Below are 13,832 nucleotides of genomic sequence, written 5' to 3'. Positions count from 1 at the left end.
AAACGCCAGCATCGAAATCTGGAAATATTAAAATCCCAATCTCCTGAATTTATTTCATAGCAGTTAGCAGATAGATATATAAATAGAATCGCCGAAGTGCTCTGACCGGCAATCGTGCACCTTCGTGTTTTCAAATTCAGAAGAGGAGAAATGGGTTGCGCGCGCAACTCAGTCATTTACAGCGTCTTCTACTATATTCACACGGACATAGACCTGGCGTAGTATTGGACCATATCTCGTTTCAGATCTGGGATCACTGAGCGCGAGAATCAAGAAACAGAAAATCACCGGCTCTTTCGGTTTGGCTTTCGCCTTGGCCCCATCCCTCCCGTAGACGTAGGCAAAGGACGCGGTTGCCATAGAAACATCGAAAAGTTGAAGAGGGCAGCACCTCGAGGCATGCAAAAATGTAGTTAGATATATATATATATATATATATCGTTCTCCCACTCCGACTTGCCGTGCCGCGTCTATGCTTATAATATCTTTGTCTGTACGACTGTGTGTGATAGAAGTGGCCGAAGAGTAAACTCGGGCGGGGCACAGAGGGGTGCAGATTAGTTCCAAAAGTGGTGGTAGGTGGCACAAATAGGTTATTGGATGAGGGGCGTAGAGATGCATGTGGATCGCGCTCTTATCTGCCTGTCATAATAGTGAGGTTATGTTCTGATTGATAGCTTGAATGTGTTGAATTAAATGTTCAATTTAACATAAATTAAGTCATTAATGTGAAATAAAGGAAATATTAAACAGAAAATATGTCCAAATCATTACACACATTTTGTCTGTATTTCCTGTGTTTCATTTCCAGAATCTTGTTTCAATCTTTCAATGTATTGCCGACTACAAATTTTAATGATACTTTCGACAAGCAGTTCAGACTAAACATACTTATAATATAAGCATATTTTTTAATATTTATTCTTTTTTTGTAATTTCTTAAAACATAAATACAGAATTAATTAAATAAATAGTGACAAATATCAAATTGAATCAATTTAAATTTTCAAAATATGCATGAGGTGTCTTTTACAAGAATAGCTTTTTAAAAATGTCATTAAAATTTCAAATCGACAATAAATTGAAGAATTGATGACAGATTCTGGAAAAACCACACAAAAAGTAAGAAAAAAAATATTTATAATCATTTTTACAAACTTTCTGATTAATATATGCTGGATTTTGCAATAATTATTGAGTTTATCTTTATTTGAAAATTTCGTGCAGCCCATTTAAACCATCAATGTATACATACAGGCGCACTAATCCATGCTCATAGTGCCACATAGTGCTCATAGTGCCACAGTGCGCGGTACAGAGTTAAGTATATTGCGCAACTTGGATCTGAAATACAGCGATACACCATCAGGTGGCTAAATTTGGCACTAAATAATTGGGGCCATTTTTAAAAGGCTGTGTGCTATTCCAGTGATATTCAGAATAGATATAAAGTTATTTTTCGAATGCTACGATTTAAATCATAAAATTTAAAAAAAATGTCCGATAATACAGAAATGGACGATCTAGGTACGAAATTCAGTCCGAGGAAAAGCAAAAGTAAAAGATTTTGCTGTGTTTTCGGATGTTCAAGCAAGGCTAGCAAAAACCTAAATGTTAGGTTTCATGAATGTTCCTTGTCTAAAAAAGGTTTTGTTAAAGTGGTTAATAAAGGTGGGTCTGAAGAAATGATCTATCGGAGAAAGCAATCGGAAAATGTTCTAAAACTGGAGAAGAAGGTAACCTCAAACATATGTGTCTATGTTTCCTGCATTTTGAAAGTGAGGATTACTCATTTCGAACAGATAAGTTCAAATTGAGTTCTAGAGCAAAATATATTTTCTAATTTTTTGAATTTATAAATAATTTAGATATACCATTTGAGTCATCTTGATTGTCCATACTTTTGTTTTATAACCTCAAAAATTAGATAGGAACTAATTACAAGTTCCCTGAAATACATGAAGCAAAACGTTTTTATTTTTTATACATATCGAAAATATTTTGAAAAATCGAGTTTTGCCTAGCTGAAGTTTTTTAAAAACTGCCAAGAAATAATTAATATTATTATTGGAGTGAATAATTTCCTTCTTCATCCATAAAAAAAACATGCTCAATTATGATTTGAAAATGTACTTTTTGTAGATTGCAGTGCAGGGAAAAGGTCGTTAAAACTGGTACCGCGAACTGGACGATTGTAAACAAAAAGCAATTAGCTTTATGCTCGTTTGATCATCCTACTGTTTTACATAAAATAATATGTGTCCAGCGTGTAACACCTTTTCTCCTTCGACAAAGTTTCTACACGAGGGAGTGGATAACGTAGATTTACTAATTTCAGCAATGCTGAGCGACATCTTTGACATACTAAGCACGAAAAACGATTAAAATTCACTAACAATCACAATCCCAATAGAATGCATTCCAATTCGAAACGGTTCAGGTGGCCTTGACTGTTTACGTTTCGACCACCCCGCATTCAGTCTAAGGCTATTTGAAGGCAACCCTCGACACTAGACTGAATTCGAGAGTTTGGTGTACTAAATAAACCGTGTTCAAAAATTATAAGCAGAATTAGTATGCACGAACGAAATTAGTAAGCTTCTGTTATTAGGATTTTATTTAATTTGTTAACAATGAATATCTCATTACAAGCTGTCTCCTTATTGGTGGATAGCTAGGAATTTTTATTTGCACAATTTCGAATAGAAAATAAATGGACATACTTTCCACGCAATTAACGAAGTTCGCCACGGCTAAGAGCAGAATACCAATGATGATCCTCATGTTCTGAACATTGACTGTAACTGGGAGCATAGTGAATGTTGTACAAGATTTCTGTCTCAATATATACATAGTCAACGCTATCTCATTCGTGAAATGAATCTTAGTTTTTGAGATAATGTTTCTTTTGCAATGGAAAGAAACACGGAGAGAAATATAAGCTGTCTATATTGACACAAGCAGAGTACTTTACTCATTGGTAAAGCACAGATAAAATAAAGAATTGTATTTTTTTTTATACAGTTTCACAATCCATGATAAGGATACGGACATACGTCTACAACTTTTCACTTCGATGTCTCTCAAAGATATGAGTAATTTTAATAAATTAAAAAAGGAATTAATGTTTGGAGGTATCTATTATATATTGTAAAGTATACTATTAAAATAGCTTTGAATAGATTAATACTCTAGTCAGCTTATACAGATCTACATAACCATTTCAATGAAATTAAAACAGAATAATATTTATTTATAATATTTATTTAAAATTGATAAACAATTTTTTAAATAATATTATTCACTCTAGCAATAGTGTGCATATTTAATGTATTTACTGTGTGAAAACCACTTCTCGAATATCTGTTGTCGAAATTAAATGCAAAAAAATTACTATTTTTGCATTGCTTATTTATCAGTTATAAAAAATGTTACTAACTGAATTAGTTTTATAACGTTTTATTATTTTATGCCAAGAGTGCGCAAAAATGATAATTTAATCATCCCAGATAAAAACAATTATTGTTAATTTTTGGTACTGAAGAAATATGAAAACAAATTAATTACATAATAATGTAAGTGATGAAGAAACTAATTAAATAATTGACTAATTGACTGACTAATAAAATACACTTTACCTCTGGAGTGGTATAGAAGAGTCTTCATCTTACAAAAAAATTTTCAAGTTTCTTAGATGTAGACTATCTTTTGATATTCAGTCAATTATCAGTCAATCAATTAGTCAATTATGTAATTAATTTCTTCATTACTTACATTATTATGTGATTAATTTGTTTAGATATTCTTTTATTATCACGAATTAACAATAATTGTTGCCTCTGTCATGATTAGTTTATTAAGTTTTGGCATGATTAACATAAAATAATAGAACTCAATAAAACTAATCCCTTAAATAACATTTATTATAAATATTAAAGAAACATCCTAAAACCAGTTAAATCGTATAATTATTTTCATTTAATTTCGACAACAGATGTTCTGGAAGTGATTTTCACAAAGTAAATACATTAAAGCGTATTATTTAAACAATTGTTGAACAACTGATTGTTTTTTAACAAAAAAGAAGAAAAAAGTAAACGCACAGTGAACTAAAAATGCATATATGCTACGAAGATGCTCAAATAGGTCGCAGTACATGTTCCAGTACATACACAGCCTCGCGAATGGAAACAGTCATGGGTTTAGGGTCATAATGAGATAAAACATTTTATTTTTTTATTTTACGCTGAATTTAGTTTTCTAATTTATTCTGTTCATCTTTTTCTGTAGAATATTCACGAAACGATCAGTTCAAAAAACTTTTTTGGCTACAAATAGCTTAAAATAGCAAAAAAAATTATGTTTTTTTGAAGAGTCATAACCCTTAATCTATGAAGACTAGAAGATTATATTTTTTTAGATTCACGCACAATTTCCTGCACTACAATATTTCTCTTTCACCACTTATGTAGCTTCACCTAGAAGCGAAGTATTAAAAAACAACTAACCACGAGTAATTTGCGCCCAGAGCCTATTCCAGAGCCACTGTTTAGGATAACCTCACCCAGGTGGCATTCACTTTTTGGTGCGATTGTTACGCCTGCTCTTGGGGCTTGTTCCTTCGGGATCATCTCTGGACAGTCTGCGATTGCTTCTTAATTATTGTAACCATATTCAGCAGCACCCTCCCGGTAATAAGCGTAGAATAGAGAAAAATTAATATTTTCAGATTTCAGCGTAAAAGTGAAGATTATTCTATTATTTTGAAAACGCGATTTTTCCATCCGTCTAAAATGCCACAATAAGAATAAGATACCTCTTAAACTTATTCACTTCTATTTTCATAGCGACAGCCACACAGTTTTCTATTCTCTCAAAGAGAACGTGTTTTCGTTTTCAATATATTTAATTCTTTCTAATTGTACCGATAACGCACCTCACAGAGATATTTTTTATTCTTCAGAAGTGGTCATATTTTGATTTTATTTTATTCCTTCTAATTAGTTCACAAAATATGTGTTATAAGTTGTTTTAATTCCTTCATGCGGAATGTAAATTCTGATATTTTAATTCTCACCAATTTAACTCTGCCTCTATAAAGTTAAAATTATTTAAATTCACACATTTGAATAGATTTCTTTGTTGCATTTTTAAGACGTTTAAATAAACTATTAAAATATAAATAAATATAAATTTACAGGGACCTTCTATCTGCAACCTGTGGACGCTTCCGCAGGTTTTGTCATAGGTCCTGTGGTCCCATTTCAAAGGAACCGAAATCGAAACTAATATATATTTGAGTATATCAAGAGAACAGCCCCATTAAGGTCAGGCTGTAAAAAGAACTAGAGGCCTTTTAACACAGTCATACGAGACCACATCATGAAGCGACAACTTAATCCATTAGCAGATAGATGAAACTAGTCCTAGAAAAGAACGGAATTAACACGACAGTCCTTACTGCACCCCGTACAAGATACGCATCAACTTCAGCGGCATTCAGGAAGAGAAAGAATATCGAAACAATTCAGTAGGCTGCAAAATAGACGTCACGCTCAAAGGTCTTCGCAAGATTTTACAACAGACTACTGACTCACGAAGAAAGCTTCACAGAGGCTATAATAAGCAAAGGTTAAGGAAAATGTGCTCTCTCTTTTATTCAAACAATTTAAGATTATTTTTCCTCATTGTTTATTGAAGGGTTTTTTTTTGGTTGTTTTGCATTTAAAGGCTGAATTGCTAAAAAAAAACCAGCTTTCGACTTTCAATCTATATTAAATATAAATAAGCTAAATAGCAACTGTTGTATTTAAGGGTTCCACCTTCATTCTCGGGGTCAAGATTGATTTTTTTATTGTCTTATTCGAACCTGTAACTCTTTAAGAACATTCCCTGAAAATTTCAAGTCAAAATTGGAAATACTTTTGGAGTTCTAGCCGATGGACGGTAGACGCGTCAGACGGAGCCGAGAGCGCGCGCGCCGCATGGGCTCGACGCGCAGGCACACGGTTTCCTTGTCGGCTATTCATAATAACCTCGCCGTAATTCGGTGCCCCTCGGCTTACTATGGGAATTCCTGCTTGAATAGTCAGAAGGGATTTTGTATGGACCTGGCATAGCCGATTAAAGATGAATAGGTTTTATACACGAAAAATTACTTCATAAAACTTAAACGCATTTTTCTGAAAACAGTGTTATTACGATTGGCGGGTATTGTAACTCAAGAAATATTCAACCGATCGGTCGGAAAATTTGATATGTTCTTCTATACAACAATAGCTATAACTTAGACTATTATGAAGAAGATTGATAAAGATATTCTTTAATTTTCATCTTGACTTTTATCTAAAAAAAATTTTATTTTTAAAAAATAAATTCCTAGCCAAACATGTGCTCTTTCTAATGCCGTTTGATTTTTTGGATTCAGGCGTTCCCGTGACTTGCAATCATGCCCTCCATTAAAAAAAGAGGACTTTTCATTGACCACAAGAAACAGCTGTAAAATGTTGATAAAAAAATTATGACAACATTTTTTCATGTTTTTTAAGTTTTAAATTACATTTATGGAAATATTCAAACCTCAGAAGTCGATTTTTGTTCATTTACCAGCCCATTAAGAATCGCAAAAATTAGAAATCGAGAAAGGGGGGGTACCCTTAACCATCTACATACGAGGTGTGTTCAAAAAGTACGGTGACTTTTCGATTTTCGCGGGCTACGTACATTCAAGTTTAAAATTTTTTGTTTTGTTGTATTGGTACACTCGTCACGATCATATGTTCACAGTTTTGACTATATAGCTCGTGTTGTTTTTCTGGCAGAGGCGTAAAAGGTTGGAAGGATTTGGTGTACTCGGCGATTTTCTTCTTTCGAAAAAAATGGAGCAAAGAGTTTGCATTAAATTTTGTGTGAAAAATGGAATCCAGTGCTCTAAAATTCTTGAAATGTTGACAGTTGCATACGGTGAGTCTACTCTGAGTAAGAAAAATGTGTATAAGTGGTACAAGCTGTTCCAAGAAGGCCGAGAGGATATCGAAGACAAACCTCGCCCTGGACGTCCCAGCACGTCAACAACAGATGAAAAAGTTCAAGCAAAGGAAGAAATGGTGTAGAAAAATCGCCGAATTACCACTAGAGAAGTTGCTGAAGATGTTGGCATATTGGTTGGCTCATGCCATGCTATCTTTTCGGACGTTTTGGGCATGAGACGTCTGTCAGCGAAATTTGTTCCAAAACTGCTTAATTTTGATCAAAAGATCCATCGCATGACCATCGCTCAGGAGATGTTGAATGAAGTCAATAATGATCCTGATTTTCTCCAAAGGGTTATAACTGGGGATGAATCGTGGGTATATGGTTATGATGTCGAAACTAAAGCCCAATCGTCTAAGTGGAAGCATCCTGAGTCTCCAAGACCGAAAAGCACGTCAAGTTCGGTCAAATGTGAAGGTTTTTGCTCACTGTCTTTGATTACCGTGGCGTAGTGCATCAGGATTTTTACCACAAGGTCGTACGGTTAATAAGGAGTATTACCTTCAAGTTATGCGCCGTTTGCGAGAGGCGATACGCAAAAAACGTCCGGAACTTTGGAAAAACAATTCGTGGATTTTGCATCACGATAATGCACCTGCTCATTCATTGTTGCTTGTGAAAGATTTTCTGATCAAAAACAGCACCACAGTCATGTCTCAGCCTCCATATTCACCGGATTTGGCCCCCAATGACTTTTTTCTTTTCCCAAAACTGAAGACACCCATGAAAGGACATCGATTTTCAACGATTGAGGAGATAAAAACTGCATCGCTGAAAGAACTCAAGGCTATACCACAAAATGATTATCAGAAGTGCTTCGATGATTGGAAAAAGCGTTGGTACAAGTGTATTATATCTGAGGGGGATTACTTTGAAGGGGACAACATAAATATTAAGGAATAAATGAATATTTTTTTTGAAAAAACCATAAAGTCACCTTATTTTTTGAACACACCTCGTAATGTATCTTAAGGGTGAGGCAGCAAAGTACAATTTGGAGCTTAAACAAACTTAAATCGCCATTGTGCGAGCTGCCTCATCCGAATAATTCAAACCCACACTCATTGAGCAACAACGGCTATCCCTACATGCAATGTTGCGATTTACACGTACATAGACTATAAGGTTAAAATAAACTACAGGATCATCAGGGCGGTGAATAAATGGCACCTACAGCAAAAGCGCCAACATAATTTTGAATTTAAAATATCTGTGTGAAATGAACAGCAATTGCATTACTACATAAATTATATTGTTGCTTAATTAATCGCGGACTGGCGTGGGGCAGCCAATGTATCACGTCCGGGACGGTTGAAGTCGATCAAACAAAGTAACAGATCAGCTTCTAATTGACTAATCGAAGTAATCCATAATAGGTGTCCTCAAGTTGATCCAATAAATTACTCTACATTAAAAAAATGTTTTGTTTGTTTTGTAAAATCAGAAGAAATGTAGCCTCCGGAAGCTACTGCCACGATCGTTCACCAACGATTGATCTCAATGCAACCGGAAGTCATACGTCAACCGAATAGTTACTTCCCACAACATCAGAAAACGATCGAGTCCGGAAAACCAGTTAAGACAAACCGAAAGATGAAGAAATGTTGGCCCACTTTGTTTAAACTGGTTCAAGAATCGGAATTACTACGCTCCCCATAACCTTGGTTGACCTTGAACTCGCAAGAAAAAGGTCCGAGCCTGCTCAACAAAGAGACATCACCTGAGTACCGACTCTAACGAAAAAGGTCTGGTCCGAAACTCAAATGAGAGGGAAAATTTCAAAATAAATAAGTATTGGGTGAAAACCTTTCTGTCAACAATGAAACCCGAAGGTCACACAAAAGAAAGACAGTAACATCAAATAAATTATGAACATCCCACCCGCCTCGTTCGCTGAACGAAACAAATTCCACGTATGGATTTCAAGAGTTTAGTGCCGCACTCCTTGACACACACAATAAGTTTCCGTGTAGTAAGAAATTCAGTTCCGCCCGCAATGGAGCACGCAATGGAGTACGCGATTTTCTCATCTTTCTAAAATGCCACAATAAGAATGAGATAACTCCTAAACTTATTCACTTCTATTTCCATAGCGACCGCCACAGTGTTCTCTATTCTGCCAAAGAGAATGTGTTTTCAAAATATTTAATTCCTTCTAATTGTACCGGCAACGCACCGCACAGAGATATTTTTTATTCCTCAGAAGTGGTCATATTTTGATTTTATTTAATTCCTTCTAATAAGTTTACAAAATATGTGTAATAATTTGTTATAATTCCTTCATGCGAAATGTAAATTCTGAAATTTTAATTCTCATCAATTCCACTTTGCCTCTCTAGAGTTAAAGTTATTTAAATTCACACATTTGCAAAGAAGTCTTTGTTGCATTTTTAAGACGTTTAAATAAATTATTAAAATATAAATAAATACCAAGTTGAACGTTTTTCGAATTTATAAATTATAAAAAGATTTAATGATGAAAAATAGCTTAAATAAATGCTTTCGTTAAATTTCACATAGTCGATTGAGAGGAATAGGATTTGCACTTCTTCTGTTCCCGTTGGCGGATTTTTAGACAGAGGAAAAATCACGTATTCATAGGAATACAAATTCTTAATTTTTTTGAATTCAACGCTTGTTACCGGGATACAAGTGCCAATGAAAGTACTGTCCCCTAAACCAGTCACGCATTGCTTAAGCAAAAAAATTTCCTGTAAGTGACATGGTGCAGTTACTTATCCGAAGGTGTTCATCCGAGAATTCGACCTAATGTTCCGCCAAGGAGAGCAATTCCCGAAGTTAAGGCGTCGAGATCTTCGGAATCGCCCGTGATTATATGTAGAGACTGGGAGTTTAGGTATGCTTTAATTTTTGCAGCAAGAGCAGACAAACCTTTCGGCCGCGATCGCCTCCTCTGGATCCGCGCCTACCGGCAGGAAGAGCCTTCGTCAGTTGGTCGGTTTTCTGAAGCCCAGTCAATAATCAGTTCCGCAAAAGGGTTGTCGCTGTGCATGATAACCGGGTGTCGTTGATCATAGGGCAAAGTAGATTTTGCTAGTCGTACTTGGACTCTCAAAATTCCGGTTGAATCGACTAATGAATGTAATCACACGAGTTTATTTTGTTTTCAACTGCTTTTCTCTGATGAAGGGTGTTTAATTCGTCCTTAAAACAGAAAACGGATACTAAAAAACGCGCTGTGAATTTCTTCGGGAATAAGGCGCTGATCCACGAGGCCCAAACGCTCTACAGCAGACTTAAGAAGAAGTTTCAAGCGTAACCATAGCGCAATGATTCTTGTTACACGAGTGGAAGAAAAGAAATTGCCGATCGCAGTAAGGTTACAGTGTGTGTCACGAACTGAAATGGATAGCTGCTCGAATACCTTATAATTTGTTTGGGGAGGGTCAACGGAAGAAGCTTCATCGTGAAGATGAAAAACGCTGGCCAGTAAGTTTCATACTGCGAAAGCTAATCGGGGCCATTCTACCAGACTCTGCTGAGTTCAAGCGCGGGGATCCATTTCTCGAATGGCACAATCGAGTGGCGCAGGGAACCGCAAGAGAGAGAGAGAGAGAGATCTTCAATTCTTCGCGTACGCAGTGAATCAATCGAACCACAACCACAGCTGCGCAGGTTTCAGTTGGGGAATATTGAATCCGATCAGGCCAATCAAATTCATTCTGTAAACTTTAGCGCCCAGGAGCAGTTCAAGTCAAGAGTATTCACGTTGACAAGTGACAATGATGGCCAAGATTCAAGAAGAAGGGCTCACGCATCTACTAGGAATATCAACTGGTTTAGGTTCAACTATGTTGATGGAAACATTGATGGCTTATTGTGAGAAATCATAGTGGCGAACTAACTTTCGGGATAAAGAACTGCTCTCAGAGCCACGGTCGAGTAGGGATCTTATTTGAAGTTGGTGTGCTTTCCAGGTCCTTACAGCGACTTGTGATGTAGCAAGCAGAACTTGTCAGAAAGCAGAAAGAAAGGGAACAGTCAGATTCCGAACCCAAACGAACTTTCTCACTGGTTGAAGGGTCCAAGTCTTCAGTCGAAGGCCTTTTATAAGTAATTTCATCCTAAAGCGTGCCACGAGGCTCTTTATAGTATAGACGATAAGCCTTCTGAAAAATGACCGATGTAGTGGTTTGGGTTATAAGCAGCACAAGATGGATTGACAGATAAAGTTAGGAACCGAGACTCAACTCTCGAGCCCGGCTGGGCGTTCGATGTTGAGTTGGTGGATCTGCCCCAGGAATCACGTAGTGGCATATATAAAGTTTTTGTAGCCTAAAGTGCCCGAATTCACTGTTGTAGTTTATATGTGTTTGCATGTTTACATGTGTAATCGAGAAGTTACCAAGGAAAATTTGCTCATGAAAAAATTCCATGGCTGTCAAAATGAGATCTGTCTATGAATCTTCAAAAACTTCGTAATGTTTGCAGACCTGCAACCCATCTTATTGACAAAAAGATCCCCAGAAAAGGTTTTCGTCTTGCGAACATCGAACAACAGAAAATGAGAAGACGAGGACTAGAGTAATAAGAAATTGCATACAATGCGCAGACTCGAGGAAACAAATTCTAAGTTAGCTTATTAGACAGCCATCAAGGTCTGAGCAAAATTAAATAACAAAACCGAAAACATATAATCTGTCAGTTTGAATAAGTCAGTCATGCCTGAGAGCCTGTCTCACGGCGTTGCATTGTTGCAAATAATCAACAATTATTATGTCGTCATACCTGAGAGCCTATCTCGAGGTGTTTGCAATGTTGCAAACAATCCACTATTAATATCTCTGTCAAGCTTGATAGTCTCGAAGCGTTTGCAATGTGGCAAACGATCACACGGTCAGTAGTAAGTTTGTCATGGCTGAGAGCCTGCCTCGAGACATTCGCAATGTTGCAAACACTCACACAGTCAGTAGTAAGTTGTCATGCCTGAGAACCTGTCTGGAGACATTCGCAATGTTACGAACAATCACACAGTCAGCAAGAACGTTTGTTATGCCTGAGAGCTTGTCACGAGGCGTTTTCAATGTTGCAAACAATCCACCAACAATATGTTTGTCATGCCCGGGAGCCTATCTTTAGATTTTTGCAGTGTTGAGAACAATTAAACAGTAAGCGAGTAAGTTTGTCATGCCTGAGGGCCTGTCTCGAGGCGTGCACAATGTTGTAACCAATCCATCAACAGAATGTTTGTCATGTCTGGAAGCCTGTCTCAAAGCGTTCCCAACCTTGGAAACCACCCATCAGCAGTATAGTTTTCATGCCTGAGAGCTTGACCCGACGGGTTCGCAATGTTGCAAACAATCACAAAGTCAGTGAGTTGGATTGTCATGCCTGATAATTGTTCCGCGACGGTCACAATGTTACAAACAATCCTTTAGCAGTATAGTTCTCATGCCTGTGAGCCTGTCCCAATACGTTTGAAATATTGAGAAACATCACACATTCAGTGAGTTAGGTTGTCATGCCTGAGAGCCTATATCAAAGTGTTTGCAATGTTGGAAACCATACATCAGCAGTATAATGATCATGCTTGAGAGCCTGTCTCAAGACGTTTGTAATGTTGCAAACAATCTGTCAGCCGTAGGTATGTTACGCCTGTGAGTCTGCCTTGAGACGTGTGCACTTTTGAGAACAATCACACTGTCAGGAAGTTTGTCATGCCTGAAGGCCTGTCTCGAGGCATTTGCAATGTTGCGAACAATCGCACAGTCAGTAAGTACGTTTGTCATGCCTGAGAGCCTATCTCGGGGTGCTCGCATTGTTTCGAACAATCACACAATCAGTAACACCGTTTTTCATGCCTGAGAGCATGTCTCGAGGCGTTTGCAATGTTGCAAACAATCCACCATCAATATCTCTGTCATGCTTGAGAGCCAGTTTTGAAGAGTTTGCAGTGTTGCAAATAATCACATGGTCAGTACGTACCCTACTTAAAATTCCGGACAAATTCCGAACTCCGCAAGTTGTCCGAAACTATTCGAAATCAAGGCGGTTTTTGTCATCTGCATTTCATGCGGTCTAGTCCGGAATTTGTCCGGTCCATCAGTTCGAAATTAGAATCCGAATTTCACCCGGTCTTGTCCGACATTAGCACGGTCCGACGTACACTTTCCATCCGGATTTTATCCGAACATATCGGAAATCCATCAGGTCCGACGTTTTTGTCGATTCGGAAATTGTCCGCAATTATCCGAAATTAAGGCAGTTTTTGTCATCCGAATTTCATCAGATCCTATCCGGAATATGTTCGGTCCGCGTGCTTGAAATTGGAATCTGATTTTGTCCGAAGTTTGTATAAGGCCACTTCAACTTTTCCTCCTGAAAATGCTATATCGATGGATCCTAAGAGGAAATACGCAACTCACGGCGACATATAGAAAGTACGTACTGCACGCAATTTGTACTAAATATATGGAAATTTCCATATATTAAGTACTACAACGCGCGAGGTACGAAGTTTCTTTTAGGACCCAGCAATATATTTCTTAAAACAGAATGTTCATAGTCCAAACGCGTTTATGAGTAGACGGAAAAAAAACGTTACAGGGCAGTGTTTTTAAAAGTATTATAAAAGATTCAACGGGAATATCTCCTTACAAAATGTACTGTAATTCATTATTCATCACAAACGAAGTAGTGAACTTCTATCGCAGTAATGATCGTGAAGTCGTATAGCGTACGGTTTGAACGTCCACAGAAAAACACGATACGATATTTCTTCTATGTAATGGAGAGTTTATTCAAGTGTTAAACTTGCTTCAAATTGATGAAGAAAGCTT

The 13,832-nt window shown here is 37.0% G+C and overlaps 1 protein-coding gene across 1 annotated transcript in view; it reads right to left on the bottom strand.

Moving 5' to 3' along the window:
- Positions 1-2,798, bottom strand: part of LOC117173014 — a 16,770-nt gene extending 13,972 nt beyond the window's left edge. Inside the window, exon 1 of the mRNA XM_033361360.1 lies at positions 2,724-2,798. Coding sequence (XP_033217251.1) covers positions 2,724-2,784 — 61 coding nt within the window. The 5' untranslated portion in view covers positions 2,785-2,798. The remainder of the gene's footprint in view (positions 1-2,723) is intronic.
- Positions 2,799-13,832: the final 11,034 nt, after the last annotated feature.

Source organism: Belonocnema kinseyi, chromosome 5 (genome assembly GCF_010883055.1).
Source record: "Belonocnema kinseyi isolate 2016_QV_RU_SX_M_011 chromosome 5, B_treatae_v1, whole genome shotgun sequence".
Classification (NCBI taxonomy): domain Eukaryota; kingdom Metazoa; phylum Arthropoda; class Insecta; order Hymenoptera; family Cynipidae; genus Belonocnema; species Belonocnema kinseyi.
Note: the sequence above shows the minus strand (reverse complement) of the source record. Positions and strands in the feature narration are given on the sequence as shown.